The 17166-nt window shown below is 60.1% G+C and overlaps 1 protein-coding gene and 1 long non-coding RNA gene across 7 annotated transcripts in view; one reads left to right on the top strand and one right to left on the bottom strand.

Annotated features, from left to right (window-relative positions):
• RAPGEF1 (Rap guanine nucleotide exchange factor (GEF) 1) overlaps window positions 1–11066 on the top strand; it is a 93996-nt gene extending 82930 nt beyond the window's left edge. For 2 of the 6 annotated variants that reach the window (XM_014529885.1, XM_014529886.1), the window contains 11 exons: window positions 63–147; window positions 1556–1648; window positions 2307–2492; window positions 3389–3473; window positions 3607–3701; window positions 4975–5053; window positions 5131–5232; window positions 5406–5531; window positions 6477–6574; window positions 7975–8103; window positions 8609–11066. In XM_014529885.1, the coding sequence (XP_014385371.1) occupies window positions 63–147; window positions 1556–1648; window positions 2307–2492; window positions 3389–3473; window positions 3607–3701; window positions 4975–5053; window positions 5131–5232; window positions 5406–5531; window positions 6477–6574; window positions 7975–8103; window positions 8609–8759 (1229 nt within the window). In that variant the 3' untranslated portion in view covers window positions 8760–11066. The remainder of the gene's footprint in view (window positions 1–62; window positions 148–1555; window positions 1649–2306; window positions 2493–3388; window positions 3474–3606; window positions 3702–4974; window positions 5054–5130; window positions 5233–5405; window positions 5532–6476; window positions 6575–7974; window positions 8104–8608) is intronic. The other 4 variants (XM_005882139.2, XM_014529888.1, XM_014529887.1 and 1 more) reach the window with 3 other exon arrangements.
• A 563-nt stretch (window positions 11067–11629) lies between these two features.
• LOC106724049 lies at window positions 11630–17160 on the bottom strand. Its single transcript, XR_001359797.1, has 2 exons — window positions 17024–17160; window positions 11630–16114 (listed from the first exon to the last, which is right to left on the bottom strand). It is a non-coding gene; the product is annotated as an uncharacterized LOC106724049 (long non-coding RNA).
• Between the last annotated feature and the right edge of the window lie 6 nt (window positions 17161–17166).

Below are 17166 nucleotides of genomic sequence, written 5' to 3' on the forward strand. Positions count from 1 at the left end.
TCGGTGTCCACCAGGCGGGGGCACATTGCAGCCACCTCATAACCACGCGTCCTTCCCTCCAGATCTGGTGCTGTACTGTGAGGCCTTCCTGACCACCTACAGGACCTTCATCACCCCCGAGGAGCTCATCAAGAAGCTGCAGTACCGATATCCTTTCCACTCCCACGGCACCGCGGGCCCAGAGCTGGAGAGGGGCATGGCCACGCAGGGCAGCAGGCAGGGAGGCGGCCCCACGTCCGGCTTTGGGGCCTCAGGCCTCCTTCCCACCTGCCAAAGGGCTGTGTGAGGTGTGCTGTGCCTGGGACAGTGAGGCCGCGGGGGCAGGTGGCAGGTGGCATGTGGTGACGGGTGATTCTGAAACCATTAGAATTGACGCCCTGAGGGCGGGAACGTGGAGGCCCCTGCAGAGACCCAGCAAGTGGGCACCTGCAGCTTCTGAGCTGAGCTCCAGGGCGTTGGGGTGATAGTTGCAAATGTGCGGATGAGGGAATGAGACTCAATTGAACAGCCTTGGGTGGGCATGGCCACTCCGCCTGGTGGCAGACGTGGCTGTGGACAACTGCACGTCCACGAAAGAATGGCTCCTCCCCCTCCACATCCGCCCACGAACCACCTTTCCCAGGACCACTGCCTGCAGTCCTGGCCCAGGGCCCATCCTGCCCCCAGAGTGGGCCAGCCCAGGGTCCACTGCTCCTTGGCCCCGTCCTCGAGTCATAGCCCGTGACTGCCATCTGCTGGACAGCGCTGTCACTGGGGTAGGAAGTCTGGGGCTCCAGCTCCCTCCCATCCTGTGTGCCCTGAAGCATCCCCTGCTGGCCTCCTGTCTCCCGCACAGCGTGACTTCCACTCTCCCCTTGCCCTTGCCCGAGGTCCTGGCCCCTCGACCCTGAAGTGGACGGTCCCGTCCACAGAGACAGGCTCCCCAGCCTCACACATTCAGTTGCTCGCAGGCTTGAAGCAACCAATATGCTGCCAATAGGCATACGCACGTCCTTCCCGACACTCCCATCACCAGGCGGAGCGGAGAAGGGTCTGCAGGGGACGCAGAAATGTGGCCCTCGAGGCAGAAAGCGTGGCCTCGGGAGCTGCTGGAGGCGGTTGGGTGTGAAGGGCTGTGGGGGGAGGCGGGGTGGGGGTGGGCTCTGGCTCTGGGAAGACATGGGAACTCATGGCAAGAGCAGGAAGCATGTCTGGGCTCTGCACCTCCCCGCAGCCAGGGCTCAGGCATCTGCTTGTGACCACTGTCCTCTACTCGAGGCTCAGCCAGGCAGCCCCTGGCGCTTCAGAAAGTCTAGCAGGAACCGCGGTTGAACCCGACAGAAAGGTGGGCCTGGGCGAGTGGTAGAGACGGTTCTGCGGGCAGGAGAGGGAGTGGCTAAGGACAGTCTGAGGTCTGGGTTGACACCCACTTTACAGGCCTGTGCCCACCCACCCCTCCCCCACCAGTGGTGGCAGTGCCTCACTCCGCTCCCTGGCACGTGGTAGCCCTCAGTAAATGGTAGCTGTCCCCCGTCCCTCCGTGTGAGAACAGCTGTTTCTTTAACCCACGCTCCACATACGAGAAGTTCTCTCCCTTCGCCGACACGTTCAAGAAGCGCGTCAGCAAGAACACGTTCTTTGTGCTGGTGCGGGTGGTGGACGAGCTGTGGTGAGTGCTCGGCCCTTGGATCGCGGCCACGGAGCGGCTTCTCCCCTGCGTTCAGCATCCTGTGACGTCCCACCTGCTCCTCCCCGGCTACGTGCCCACAGTTCTGGACAGGGCGCCCCCAGCCTGCTCAGAAGTGACCCATCCCCGCAGGCCAGCCCTGGCCCTGCCCTGATTTCCAGCGGGGCCATGCTCTGCCCCCTCCTCGCGCTCAGGCTGCAGTTCCATTATTGGCAGAACCCATCACGCCGGCCCTTTCCTAGGCTGGGAAGGAAATGCCCGGGCCCTGCCTTCCAGGTGCTTCCCTTCTGCTAGTGCGGAGCCTGGCCTGTGCCCCCGGCTATGGCGAGGGCCGCGCACGGGAGGTGCTGAGCGTCCTGTGGCATCGAGTCTGAGGCCAGGACCGTTAGGGAGTCCTCCCCGAAGAACCAGGAGCTCCTCGGGGCAGGGCTTCCCGGGGGTTTGTCTCCTCAGCCCAGGCCCCGCATGGCCTCCAGGCCTGTCTGGGGCCAGCAAGCATTTGCTGAGAGGATGGTGGTCACTTGTTACCACTGGGCCACCCCCAGCACCTGCAAGGATGCGGGCACTGTCCCCTGTCCCTGTGGCAGCAGCCCCCTTCCCTCCTCGTGTCCCTACCTCACCCGTGGCCCTGGCCCTGCAGCCTGGTGGAGCTGACAGAGGAGATCCTGAAGCTGCTGATGGAGCTGGTCTTCCGCTTGGTGTGCAGCGGGGAGCTCAGCCTGGCCCGCGTGCTCCGCAAGAACATCCTGGACAAGGTGGACCAGAAGAAGCTGCTCAGGTGTGCCCACTCCGACCAGCCCCTGGCAGCCAGGGGCGTAGCAGCCAGGTGAGCTGCCCGTGTCCGCCCACAGCCCCTCTGCCCCTGCCTCCTCTGGTGAGAGCTGTGCCCAGCAGCTACCTCTGCGCCCGTTTCCTTAGTGCACCTCCCCAGCCCCAGCCTCACGCCCCAGTTCTGCCAGGCCCTGACGAGGTGGCTCAGGGACAGCCTAGTGCAGCCGTGGGCAAACTACGGCCCGCGGCCGGATCCGGCCCGTTTGAAATGAATAAAACTAAAAAAAAAAAAAAAAAAAGACCGTACCCTTTTATGTAATGATGTTTACTTTGAATTTATATTAGTTCACACAAACACTCCATCCATGCTTTTGTTCCGGCCCTCCGGTCCAGTTTAAGAACCCATTGTGGCCCTCGAGTCAAAAAGTTTGCCCACCCCTGACCTAGCGGGTTCCCTGGGCGGAGCCTCTTCCCAGGGTTGTGAGTAGCATCGGTGAGCCACCTTTTACCAGGAAGTGGGGCACCAGGGTGAGTGGCCGCTTACCAGGGCCGGAGACAGATGGGCTGTGGTCAGCTCTTAATGAATTTCCTTCCCAGCACTCAGGTGGCAGCTGTTAATTCTCACCCAGCCCCGCTGTGCCATCCTGAACGTTCCCAAGACCCTGTATGTGGGTCCCGTGTGTTGCCTGCCCCTCTACCCGAGCCGGAGATGTTTGTTAGTGACTGTCTCCGCCTGCGTTCGCATGGTACCATCTCTGTCCCCCTGCGCCCTGCGTTCTCGGGCAGCTGAGCTGTCCATGGGCTCACAAGGGGACCTGCAGGACCCGCCCAGTAGTGGCAGGAGATGGGGCCAGCACCATGGTCCAAGCGGTCGCTCCTTCCAGTCCTAGCTGCGAGGCCCTCTCTGCTCCAGCTGTCCCTGTACATTCACCTCGGGCATCTGTCTTCCAGGCCAGGGACCCTGCATGACTTTCACAGCCATGAAATAGCCGAACAGCTGACCCTGCTGGATGCCGAGCTCTTTTATAAAATAGAGGTACGCGTGGGCGGGACTTGGAGGAGACTGGCCCTGCCGGGGGAGCCACCGCTGCTTGTCCCTGAATGAGAGAAACTCCCATCACGGGACAGCCAGCGGGTCCAGCCCCACCCAGTCTACTTCCTTTTTTCAGATTCCTGAGGTTTTGCTTTGGGCAAAAGAGCAGAACGAGGAGAAGAGCCCCAACCTGACCCAGTTCACGGAGCACTTCAACAACATGTCCTACTGGTAAGGCCATGGCACGGAGCCCGCCCGCGGCAGTTGTCCTGGGGAGAGCTCCGATGCTTCATCCCTCAGCTCCTTCTCGGCCTTGCGGGCGTTAACTGTGAACTGGGCAGCAGAGCAAGGGGCACCTAGAGCAGAGGCTGGTTGAGGAGCCAGGCGCGGCAGGGAAAGGTCCTGGAGCGAGTGCCAGTGTCTGCAGACACGGGTGACGTTTGCACACACACACACACACCCTCCCCCCACACTGGTCCTTGCAGTCTCCCCACTGCCAGGCGGGCAGCCTCAGGGCTCCTCCTCACACTGACTGCCCGAAAGCGGGCCTGCAGGAGTGGTGGCCATTAATACTTTCGTGTAGCCTTTAATCGGTAAAGCAAAATGGAGCCCAGAAGTGTATTAATAATGTAACATAGAACAGAACTGTCGGCTCTTCAAGGCATGACTCAAAAGCGCCCACAGCCTCTCAGCATCCGAGAGGTGGTCAGGGCGCAGCGGCCGTGCCGTCCTCACTGCATACAGCCCTCCGCAGCCATCGAGGGGTGGTTAATATTTTTAAAACGCTCCACGGGCTGCTTGTTCGTGAGAAATCAGGTCATCCCCAGCTTTCCCTCCTTTCTCCCCAACACGGCACGGCCGTTTGTAGCCACACATGGCCCTGAGCTCGGCCTCAGACCCAGCCCCGTGCTGGGCACAGGTCTCCCAGCACACCCCTGGGGGTCCGCCTAGGAGGGGTGCAGGTGGATGAGTATAGGCGCCCTCCAATGGGCAGAAGAGGCAAAGCAGAGGTGACCCTTCCTCCCAGTGACTGGCAGGGGCTGTGGGGAGATCACAGGGCGTCCGGGTCACCGTGAGGTCCTTGTGCGAGGCTAGCTTTGCCTTGGATGCTAAGGTTCTGAGCGGTGCCCTCGTTCGTGTCTGGCAAGGTGGCCTCTGAACCCACAGGCCTGCCCCCGCTGAGCTGGTCCTGAGACTGTGCCAGAGTCCATCCCAGTGGTGCTCGCTCCGCTCTGCTCAGGAGAGCTCTGCTGGCATCCTCAGAGCCCGCGTGGCCGGAGGTCCCCATCCTGGTGTTTGGCACCAGCCGCCAGATCTCTTGTGGCCTGTTGCCTCCCCCTGGGGTTCTGAGAGCTCCTGAGAGCCAAGACGGGCTGCAGTTGGTGCTGCCAAGCCTGGGGCACTTGAGACAAGCCATGGAGCGTCCGGCTGGGCCGTCTCCACCAGGACCGCACGGGGCCCTGAGGGAGTGCAGTCAGCTCAGCTCTCCTTCCCCGTCCTGCAGGGTCCGGTCAATCATCATGTTGCAGGAAAAGGCCCAGGACAGGGAACGGCTGCTCCTGAAGTTCATCAAGATCATGAAGGTAACCGAGCCCTGCCCCGAGCCTGCTCCTCAGCCCCACCCCGCCCCGCCCTCACAGCCCCTCGCCTCTCTCTGCAGCACTTACGAAAGCTCAACAACTTCAACTCCTACCTGGCCATCCTCTCGGCGCTGGACTCAGCGCCCATCCGCAGGCTCGAGTGGCAGAAGCAGACCTCAGAGGTGAGCTCAGAACAGGAATGGAGACTGGGCTTGGGTCCCTGCTCTGCCAGCGCCCAACTGTGTGGCGGGGACAGCCCACCCCCGCCTGCCCTAGTCTCCCACCTGCAGTCATTGGGCCCTGAGGGGCGTGTTTGGTGCTGGGACATCACATCGTCCTGCATCCTTCGCCACAGGCTGTGCCTTGGTCCCAGTGCACCTGCTCCTTCCTTCCCTCGGCCTGTGCTTCTAGAAGGCTGCTCTGGGCGGGCTGCATTAGGCATTGTGAACAGACAGACATGCTATTGGTGGGTTTCTTCAGGGTAAGTGCTAAAGGGAAAAGGATGGGGTGTTGAGTGAGCCTGGTCAGGGAGGCCCTGGGGAAGTGTTGGTGAGGCCAGGCCCTGAGTCGGAGCTTCCTGGGAAGGGAGGCGATGCCCATCAGGGCCAGAGGAGTGCACAGACTGGAGCTGGCGCCTCAGGCAGCAGGACAGGACCAGCGTGGCCAGTGGCCATGTCGCTGTGGGGGACTGGCCCTGATCACGGTGGCCTTGGGGGGCCTGCCAAGGGACTGGACCTTTATTCTGTGTGGAGGCCCAGCCCCCAGGGCTGAGCATTGGCTGGGCCGCCCGGGGCTGTCTGGAGTGACATACGAGGACGGGTATAAAACAGTATTGTTTGGGGAAGTGGGACCTCCACACCCGTTGCTCCAGGAAAGCATGAGGTCCTCAGGAGGCAGGGATGGCTTCTTGGAGGAGGTGACCCATCAGAGGGAGAGGCACCTAGCAGGCAAAAAGGCAGGATCAGCTGAGTCTCCCAGACAAGAGCCCAGGCTGCGTGCAGGAGCAGTGAGGTGAGGTCACCTGCCAACCTGGCGGACTTGGCCTTGAGCGCAGGGAGAACAAAGGAAGGCTCGGAGCTGGAGTAGCCGGTGCAGTGTGGGCTTTAGAGGCTCACTTGGGCTGTAGTCGGGCACAGCCAAGCGGGAGCCCGAGCTCCAGGTCCTGTGCACGTGGCGGGTGCTGACGGGGAGGAGTCACGGGCCGAGCAGGCACAGCAGGCCCTCTGCAAGGTGCTCCAGGGAGGTGGCCCCAGAAGGCCTGGTCTCCCCGCGGCTGGGCAGAGCCCAGGTCTGGTTCTGGGTGTGTGTGTGTGTGGGTACCCTCGAGCATTGGCAGAGGGTAGGGGACGACTTGGTCTGCGAGGAGGGGCCGGGCTGTGCCCAGCATTGTCCCAGGGCTCACAGACTCCACGTCCCTCCTGCACAGGGCCTGGCTGAGTACTGCACGCTGATTGACAGCTCGTCCTCCTTCCGCGCCTACCGGGCCGCCCTCTCGGAGGTGGAGCCGCCATGCATCCCGTACCTGTGAGTAGAAGCCCTGCCCGGGTTTGCCCCTCGGTTGCTCTGGAGATGCTGTATTGGGCTCCCTGAGAAACCTGCGCTAAGGGTCCAACCAAGACATTTGTACTGTCTCAACTCTAAACTGTGTGGCGCCGAAACCGGTTTGGCTCAGTGGATAGAGCGTCGGCCTGCGGACTGAAAGGTCCCAGGTTCGATTCCGGTCAAGGGCATGTACCTGGGTTGCAGGCACAATCCCCAGTAGGAGATGTGCAGGAGGCAGCTGATTGATGTTTCTCTCTCATCAATGTTTCTAACTCTCTATCTCTCTCCCTTCCTCTCTGTAAACTGTGTGGCAAGGAGTGCCTTTTACTTTTAAGCAGAATTGCGGGGTCCCGTGAAAATGTTCCATCCCCCTGTCCTGTTCCCACTTCTCCCTGGCCTGCAGGCAGCACGTCCAGGCGCGGACAGGCGGCAGCCTCCTTCCCCCGCAGTACATCGTGCCATATTCCACAGGCCTCAAACTCGGCTGCACGCCACAGCCACCTGAGGGCCCGGTCACCCCAGGAACCCTGAGAGCACTTGGCATGAAGCAGCTCAGAGAGCGTGTCCTCCATGTGGGCCCTGGAAGAGGGAGTACATAGGTGTTTCCTGGGGAGGGACCCTGTGGTCAGTAAATATAGGAAGTGACGGCAAATCAAAGCTAAACAGGCTTCTGTTGCAGGTCTGATCAGAGCCCTTAGTATGCTAGTGGGCACGGAGTCTCCAAAAGGGATGGGAGAGTCAGTCGGCACTGCCCCAGGGCTGGGTGTCTGATGGGATGTCCCTGAGAAACGCAGATTGGACAGCCGACTCCTCTCCCAGCCTCCCGGCCTCACTGCACTGCACTCTTTCCCGTGGGGGCTCGGTGACGGGTCCCTGGGCCCTCGGGCTGGGCCTCCCAGGTGGAGGGACTGCCACCACTGTTCATGTGGCTTCACGTCCTGTGTTTAGAGGCACCTGCTAACAAGAGGGCTCTGTCTCCTGCCCACTCCCAGCTTGGGGTCCTGTTATTTCTCATGTTCGTTTATGAATTTTACATGAGCAAGCCCACAACTCTGCTGGCTTCTGCTGCAGCGTCCCGTTCCCCGATGGTCCTGCAGGCCAGACAGTCACTGAGGCCTCCGTAGCAGCCCGGCCTCCAAGGCTCCTCCAGGACCTGAGCTGGCTTTCCCGGGGACCCAGGGTTTGGGAGCCGGGACTTCCGCTGGGAGAGACAGATGCCTCCCAGAGCGCGGGTGGCTTTGGTAGTTTCTCAGGCACAGCCCAGGGGCCGGGGCCAGGGCCGCATCAGCACTGGCTTGTCCTGGTGGCCCAACCGACCTGCCGGGAAAGCAGCCACCTTCTAAGTCACCTCCGGAGGGTAACTGGGCTCTCCATCCTCCCAGGGGGCTCATCCTGCAGGACCTCACCTTCGTGCACCTGGGGAACCCGGATTATATTGACGGCAAAGTGAATTTTTCCAAACGGTGGCAGCAGTTCAACATCCTGGACAGCATGCGCTGCTTCCAGCAGGCGTGAGTGCTCCCCGCCCTCGGCTCCTGGGGCCTGAGCAGAGACGGGAGGTGGCGAGGACCAGGCTGTCAGGAGGCCTGAGGGGCTCAGCACGGGATGGCCCATCGCCTGCACACAGGTGGCAGCCAGCCCATCCCCTTTCCCATACAAGGAAGCTGGTGACTGGTCTGCTGGCACACCGGCCCGCCGGACGCCAGAATAGTGGGTGGGTCCAGCGTCAGCAGTCCCCAGGGTGGGCCACGGCAGGAGTGGGGCCTGAGAGCGGGTCTCCCTGGAGCACCTGGAGAGGGCAGCCCAGCTGCAGGGATGCCGCTGGGGAGACCTTGCAGGAAGCAGGGCACAGCTTTAGGGTCTAGCGTGGGCTCTGCGTGCTGCTGACCTTGTCTGGGGAGCTCGGACCCCCCATAGGCTGTGGGCAGCAGGGCGCCTGCCACAGCGGTTTGCTGGGTGGTAGGGGGTTGCCGTTGAGAGGTCGTGGGCACTCACTGCTGCCTTCCTCCCCACCAGGCATTACGACATCCGGAGGAACGACGACATCATAAACTTCTTCAACGACTTTAGTGACCACCTGGCTGAGGAGGCCCTATGGGAACTCTCTCTGAAAATCAAACCCAGGAACATAACAAGGAGGAAAACAGACCGGGAGGAGAAGACCTAGGAGCAGCTGCCGTGAGCAAGGAGGATGCTCACAGAGGCTCAGAGTGCGGCTCCGAGACCCGAAGGGACTTTGGACCTGTTGTGTGGCAGCAGCGCTGTTCCGGCCTCCGCCAGGGGGCCAGCCGGGCAGGAGCCCTGAGTGCGGGCAGCTTCCTGCCTCCTTCCTCCCACGAGCGAGCCCACGGCCCGGCGCGGAGCCAGCAGGCAGGTCTCATTGCCGATTGTGAACTGGTGGTTTTCTCATTTGGTTTTGCTTTCACGTCCGTCTCCCCTCCCCGTCCCGCCTGATCCTCCTCCCACCTGGGAGCCGCGGAGTCTGCCCCCTCCCTGACTTCCAGGGTCCGGATCTGCTGAAATGATGAATGAGTGGAGGTTCAAGGACCCTGGGGGGGGCTGCTCCCCGGTGACCGTGAATGAAGGGACATGTAGCTGGGTGGGCAGAGAGCAGAGCAGGCTTGGGTGGGGCTCCTTTTGCCTTCCAGCCCTGCTTTCTAAGGTGGAGGATGGGCGCCGCTCACCTGGCCCTTTAGGTACGACAGGTGGCCCTAGCACCGCCCTCTGCCTGTGGGCACCGGGCTGCTGGCCGTGCAGTGAGTAGCAGTGGCTGCCCTCTCCCCTTGCCCTTATCTCCCCACCCCGTCACCTGGCACTGAGGGCGCTGGGAAGGGGAGGGTGGAGCAAGAGAGGACCTTACCCCCCAAGAAATGCGTTTTAGCTGAGCTGGGTTCGTAGCTCTTGGGTGAGTTAATTCAGAGAGAGGGGAGTGGAGGGGCGTTTCTGTCTAGGTGGAGGCCGCGGGCCCCCTCCTGTCGCTTGCTGTGTGCCTTAAACTCCACCTCCTGCTCCCTCCGGCCCACGGGCTCCCCTCCGACCTTGCTCCATACGGTGGGTGACAAGGACTCCTCACTGGTGTCCCCACCACTGTTGGCTCACCCTCGGAGGGACGGTGTCTCTGAGAGGCTAGGGTCTGGGCTGCCCGGCCACACCCCAGAGCAGGCTCGCTCGCTCGGAAAGCACCTTCGAGAACAGTGCTCTCCGCCCTCCTGTGCAAACCACTCTTGCTGCTGAGGTGACAATCCGAGGCCAGGTCTGCAGGCCGCTCTCAGGTGTCGGCCGGAGCTCCCACGCGCCGTGGGCTGGGACGGGCCTGCCTGTGCGCTCTGCTGTGCGTGGTGGAGTGCTCACCTGTCCTGGGGTTGGTACCTGGTCACGCAAACTCCAGGACTAACTGTGCTTAGCCCAGAACAAAGAAAAGGAGAGAGCAACATCCGTTGATTATTTAGATTCTGTTTGTAGAGAAGCCGTGTCACTTTGAGTCCTTCGTGGTTTTGATGAGCTGTTATCAGGAGCAAGGCTGGGCTGGCCTTCCCCTCTCGTTTGTCCGGGTGGAGGGAGAGGCTATGAAATGTCGGTTACGGTCCCTCTGGCGGTGGTCCTGCCGGCCGCGGCCAGAACACGTCACTTTACTATTTAAGAGTGTGTGTGAGTCACTGTTTACTGGCAGTGCAGCGTGTGGGTGGTTTCTAGGCTGTGCCTCGTTCCTCGGTCCTCGTCTCAGTCTTCCCAGCCGCCCACTCTGCCGCTGCGCTGGGCCCTCGGGGCTCCTCGGCGGTGGGAACCGGGGTTACCCTGCATTTGGGGGCACCCCCGGGTCTCCCTCCATAGCACAGGCAAAGACTCGGCCTCAGAAACCCAGCCACTCGCGGACAAGGCGTGTTTGCAGCCTGTCGGTCGGTTCTCAGCCATGAGCTGGTGGGGATGGGGTGGGGGCTCCACTTCCCTCAATTCAGAGGTGGCCCTACCCCCCCTCCCCGAGCCCGCGGTGGTCCGCACAGAGGGCCAGGCACCAGCGAGCGGCGCCGCGAGCCCGGTGTGAGGACAGCAGGTGCCATGTGTGCATGAACTGGCGGGCCGCGGGCTTCCCCTCCCGTGCCTCATTAAGACGCCCTCTTGGCTCCGGGAGTTACCAAACCCCACGCCAGCACCGCAGCCCTGCCATGAACTGTCTGTCTTGGGGACAGGGTGTGGGGCTTGATCTTCAGGACAGACAGACAGACAGACATGACCAGGACGGTTGGGTTCCCCGCAGGTGGGTAGAGCGAAGGAGAGGGCAGGCTGGCACCACATCTGAACTGAACCTGAGAAGCACCTCCCACCACCACCCACCACCCCGCCCCCAGTGTTACATTGTAATATATATTCCCGACTAACGGCTGATAGGGCAGCTTCCTGCAGACATTTCAAATGTGTAACTTTTATATGAGAGGAAAATAAATACAGGTGACAGCCACCTGTGTGCTACCGCGTGTCAAAGTGATGGTTGTCAAAGTGATGGTTCAGGCGCCTCCTTTTCTGTGGCTCCTCTCGGACTGGCTGCTGTTGGGGTGGTGTCTCCCACACTAGCTCCTGTCAGAGGCCTGGGCTCCATCTACCGTCAAAGGCCTCAGAAGCAACCTCAGAGGCTCCAGGTCTGTCCATGCACCAGGCCAGGCTTCGGGTGCAGTGGCCATTTGGTGTCCCAGGGGACGAGAAATGGCCCTCACTCATTTACACCAGCACCCAGGTGTCCACTGGGTGCATCATTCCGGAACCGGTGAGGTCGGGTTTGGGTCCTTTAGTCCTGCGTGCTCAGAACATGCTGGAGGGACATGGCTCCTGGCTAATGGGCTCTGGTCCTGGCTCCGCCGCCCATAAGCCAGTGGCCGTGGGTACGCGGTGCCTTCTCTGTTCCCAGCTGCTCAGCTATAAGGGGCCCTCCCAGCTTCCACCGCGTGAGCTCAGCGAGCCGCAGCCTGAAGCAGTGTCTGGTGAGCTGTTGCCACTGGTACGACTCACCCAGCATGAGTGGGCACCACGCACTTTGCAAACAGCTTTACCTCATTCATCCTCTTCATTTAATGTCACACGAGGGAAATATCACAACCATGGTAAGTGCTACAAAGAAGAGGTACTTGACATTACACAGTTAAATCTGGTTTGAAATCCTGACGGGCGTAACAGGTACTTTATGTCAGACAGACAGGAGCGTCCGTCTCACACGAGCCCCGAGAACAGCAAGGGAAACACTGCTTGCCTCATTTCAGGAGTAGAATACAACCTTGGCATCCAATCCAGACAAGGACAGCGCAAGAAAATTACAGGCGAATGCTGACGCAGAAGCGCCAGAGTAACCTTAGCCCCAGCCCGGCACTAAAAACCAGTCCTCCCTGACCATGGGACGCATCCGCAATGCAAGGACAGAGTGGCATTCGTAAGTTGGCCGTGTGCTTGGGCACCCATGTGCCCTCACTAAGGGCCCTGTCATTCATCCCAGTCCCGGGCCTGCTGGCTGCTGTTGGCGGTTTTGCAGAAGTGGATGGATGTCCCCTCGAAAAGTTACAAATGGAACTGCCTTTGACCCACCGATCCCGCCTGGGTAAATATTTGAAGAAACCCCAAACACTGTCCGCTGCAGCATTATTTACAATAGCCAGGGTCTAAACGCAACCCATGTGCCCATCAAAGGACGAGTGGGTAACAGCCCTGGTGCGTGTATAGAATGGCATGTACCACTCAGCCCCCAAAAGAATGCAGTCTTCCCATTGTGACAGCATGCCGGGGCCTAGAGGGTGTGGTGCTGAGTGAAGGAAGCCAGAGAGACAAATGCCATGTGATCTCACTGATGCTCAGAGTCTAAAGAACAAAATGAGTGGGTGTGCCTCTCCCGGCCGTGCAGACTCCAGGGGTTGACACGCAGAGTCCCACGTGAAGGAGCCCAGACTGGCCGCCCACCACCCACACTGGACTTCGTGTGAATGAGAAGGGAACTGTGCCAGCTGAGCTACCGCCAGAGCTTACAAATTTTCACAGCGCGGCCCTGCCGCCCCTGAATGCGATGAGCAGATAAAAGGAAGGACACTCAGAACCACCTCCATGGCCAGACTTTAAAAAAGGGCACCAGCTTGAGCAGGGACGTCATACAGAGACTCTGAAGAGCTGGTAACAGGCTCCACGTCGTCAGTCATCGGAGCCACGCTGAGCCGCCGCCACAGCCTCAACCCCAGAGCTGCTGAACCGCACGCCACGGCAACACCAGGGTGGAGAGCGAGAGCGACTGGAAGGCCCTCCATGGTGGGTGGGAGCGCAGCCTCTCCCTGGGCTGAGGTGATAGCGCCACGGCTTCCTCGGGAAGCTTCCTCAGCACTCGGCAAGCACCACGGTGCCACCCCAGCTGGCCGCAGACATTTCACCCCGAAGCCAGCGTTCTCTCTCACTGCACATGTTCCATTTGCCCAGCCGCTCCCTCCAGGGCGCATCAGCACAGTCACTCATGACGCCGTCCGTCTCCACACTGGCCCCGAGCCTCCGGAAGACAGTCTCCTCCACCACGGCGAGCCCTAAAACTGGGCCTGCTGAGGCCAAAGGCAGCGCATTTTCTTCATTTTTAATGACACGACGTATGAATCCCATCGTCAGGTTCAGCCATGCGTGGCGCCCCCGCTCCTGGTCCCCGGGCAGCCACTGCCAGCAGTTTGCAACTTCCTTTCAGACACTGTCCTTTGCACATGCGCGAATGTAAGTCTAGGGCACATACCTTATCGACAGGCAGACACCACAGTGTACTTCCCACCACAGGGAGGCGGCAGCCTTCCTGATCTGTCCCCAGCCTGGCCAGGACCTCTGCTTCTGTGGGACCGGATCTCTCGGCCCCTCCCTCTGTGGCTTTCCAGATTCCCAGGGCCTCCCCAGCTCCCTGGTTACACAGCACCCTCCCGGGCTCTCTCCTGTGTGTGGGACTCCTAGACTCTTAGCTCTGTAATCCAGCTGCAGTTCACTTTTCCATACAATTTGAGAAGAATTTTTTCCAACCACATAGCCAACTGCTTATTCTGAGTCCTCCTTGACCCACTCAGTTAAAAGGCCGTTTTGATCAGGTAGTAACTCCCCACACACACTGGGGACGTTTTCTGGATGTTCTGTTGGCCGTGCTGTCTTAGGTATTGTAGCTCTATGATAAGCTTTAATAGCCAGGGAAAACAGTCCCCTCATTCAATTCTCTAAACAATTGTAAGTTTTTACACATTTCCTTTCTATTTTTAAAAACTTGTTATAGTTTTAAAACAAGAAAAACGGTTTTCTTGTTGGGATTTCATTAAATCTCTAAGAATGCTACATATTCTTATACATCTTCCTATCCAGATATTTTGTTCAATTTTATATATATAGGGTGTCCCCCCAAAATGTACACACACACTTTGAATAATTATAAAGGCAGTTTATTAAAATACATTTCATTTTCAAAACTATTAGTGTATATGCATTTGGGGGGGACCTGCTGTATATATAAAGTTATATATATAATTAAGAATTATTTTCTTCACTTGGGCCCAAATCATTCTTGTCAAAGTTATTTCTAGATTTTACTGTTTTATCACTACTGTGAGTGGAATTTTTCAAAATTTTTTCCATTTTAACTGATTATTGCTAATGACTATCACATTTATTTTGTATCCAACTATTTTACTGAGTTATTCTAATTTTTTCTTTGATTCTTGGATATTACAGCTAGAAAATCGTTTTGTCTGTTTTGACAGACAGACTGCAAGTTTCATACTACAAATTTCACTTTGTTGTTTTTTACATTAGCTAGAACCTTAACACAGTGTTGAATAATAGAGACACTAGGGGCCTCCATGGATTGCTCCTGCAGAATGGTTTTTAATGGTTTTAATCCCCATTTAATGTGCCGTTTCCAGTCGGCTCCTTAGCTTCTGCTTCACTGGGAGCTCATCAGAGATGCGGACTCTCCGCTCCCACGTCCTGACTCCGAGCCTGCCCTCTGCAAGATGCCCGCGTTTCGTACCCGCAGAGCTGGGCACGGTCCAGGGACTTCTTTCCTTGGAGTTTACTTAGTTCAGTATGAACAGCTGTTGCTGTGGGTTCTGCAAGTCCTCTGCACTGTTCCTTCTCCTCTTCTGGGCCGTTTGCATGAGGGTGACTGACATGCCGACTGGCCCAGCCCCCAGCCAGCTGTGCGCATTGCCGACGCCCTGGCCCAAGGCTCCCAGCATCTCCAGGGCTGAGTCAGGCGTCTGCCTCCACCCGGTGACAGGAGCCAGGAGCCAGGAGCCAGGGCTGTGGGCAGCACCCAGAGGTGTAGAAAGCAGGCGATTGAACGCGAGCTGCCAGTCTTCTCTGGCCCAGCGGGGCCTCCCTCCTCTCCGTGCAGATGGTTTGTCATCTTGAGTCACAGGCCCCTTGAGAATCTGGTGAAAGCTCTGGGCCCTTGCAGGAGCGTGCCCATCAGTGAGTGGCCTCCCATCTACTGAGTGGGAGGTGCCCGGCTGCCCTGCTACTCACGGTGAGACCCTCAGGCCCTGCCCTCCCCTCCCCTCGGGCTGTGGAAGACCCTATGGAACCGCCACCATCACCACCAAGAGCACCTGAGCCCGGCACTGTGCTGAGCACCCACGGGTCCCCTCCCTGGTCCGCCCAGGGGTCCAGGGCAGGCCATGCCACGGCCCCTTACAGAGGAGGGAAGCCCACTCCCTTGAGCAGCGAGGAGCTCTGAAGGCCAGGACTGGACCAGCCAAGGAAGTTACTGTAGGTCACAGTGCCCCCTTCTAGTGAGTCAAAGGGGGAGGTGTGGGGGCCCAGCTGTTGCCCCCACTTTGCAGATGAGGAATCAGACACATGGCTTTGGTTTCTGGACACAGCGGGTGAGAGGCAGGGCCCTGACCAACCAGCCAGGAGCTACGGAGGGAGGAGGCCACGCCCACCAGCCCCATGGGAACCGGAACCCGCAGCTGTGCCCTGCGACCTGACCAACCCAGCAAGGAGGCCAGGAGTGCAGTGCCCCTCCCCCACCCCGATGGCGCTGAGGACACAGACTTCTGGTCCCTCTGATGGTCTCCTGGGGGTAAGGTGAAGGCAGGGGCCTCGGGCCGGCCAGCAGTCCCAGGAAGACCTCAGGAGGAGGCACCAAAGAAATGGGGCTTCCGGGGCCCCCATTCCTCAGCTGGGCCTGGGCCCTGAGACCACTGCAGATTAGAACACTGCCCCTCAGGGCTGAGGCAGCCACGGGTGTGCTGAGTGCGCCAATCCCTCCCGCTCCTGCCCCCGGGTCCCCTCTGTAGGCAACAGATGGCCCCAGCAGGGATCACAGTCCACAGCAGTCTGGCAGGGTGGGTGTCGGGCATCCTGACGTCCCCGAAGCAGCCCCCAGCCTCACGGGAGGTAGAGGGCCACCAGCACGTAGATGACCCAGCTGGTGGACACGAAGACCCCGAAGAGCAGGCTGAACAGCACGAGGGAGCGGGCCTTGCGGGAGGCCTCCTCTGCCTGGGCCAGGTCTCCCCGGCTCAGGGCCGAGCGGGTCTGCAAGCAGACAGAGTGAGGATGAGCCCACTGCGCCCCCACCTCCCATGCAGCACCGTCGGGCCAGGCCCCAGTGTAGACTGGGAAACGGGCACCCTGAGAAGTTTGGGGCCTGCCCAGGAGCAATCGGGTGATGGCTGTCAGCTCTCGGGCACCTCGTGGGCTGGGCACGAGCCACACCCTCGCCCTGGTCTCCTACATCTTCCAACAACCCCAGATGCTGGTGTCTTTGTTGCCCCCACTTTGAGATGAGGAAACAGGTTCAGAGAAGTTAAGGGACTGTCCTAGGGTCACACAGCTGGTGGCAGAGCCAGAGTTCACAGACACCTCTGAGCTGTCCTGAGAGCTGCCTTCTCCCCACAGGCCTGGCTTACGGTGGGGGAGCTGGGGGTGGGGGGGTCAGGGCGTGGCCAGCTCAGCCTCGGGCAGAGACCCCAGAAGCTCACCCACTCTGTCAGAACACCCCCATTGGCATGACTGGATCCCCAGAGCCTGACCCTGTGCAGGGCAGTGGTTGGGGGGTCGGGGGTGAACAGATGGAGACTGAGAGATGGTGGGGGCAGGGTGGGTGGTAAGTGGGTGAGAGACGGGGGCAGCTGGGTGGTAAGAGGAATGAGTGGGTGGAGGGGTGCACACAGCCCCCTGGGATGGCAGCTCCTTGGGCCTGGGCAGCCACTCACGCTTCATCGTGAGCTGTGGGAGTCCAGCCGCCGGAGCAGACCTTGAGTGTGGGCAGGGCCAGGGGAAGGAGGTGTCCATCCGCGGGGACAAGGGCCAGAGACACTGCACAGATTCCCAGTTCCCGCCCCCTCCTGAGAGGGACACGCTGGACGCCCAGCTCCTGGGGGAGGGGCTCGCAGACCAACCGGGCCGGGTGCCTGCTGGGAGGTGCACCAGGGCCGCCCCTACCTCGTGGGAGTAGACGATGGCGAGGAGCCCGGTGAGCAGGCAGCAGAAGAGGGTCACCAGCACCGACTCCATCATGTAGTCCTTGGGCAGCGGCCTGTGCTCCACCGTGGCGGGCGCGGGCACGCCGGCCAGGGCTCTGTTGT

Source organism: Myotis brandtii, unplaced genomic scaffold (genome assembly GCF_000412655.1).
Source record: "Myotis brandtii unplaced genomic scaffold, ASM41265v1 scaffold699, whole genome shotgun sequence".
Lineage (NCBI taxonomy): Eukaryota > Metazoa > Chordata > Mammalia > Chiroptera > Vespertilionidae > Myotis > Myotis brandtii.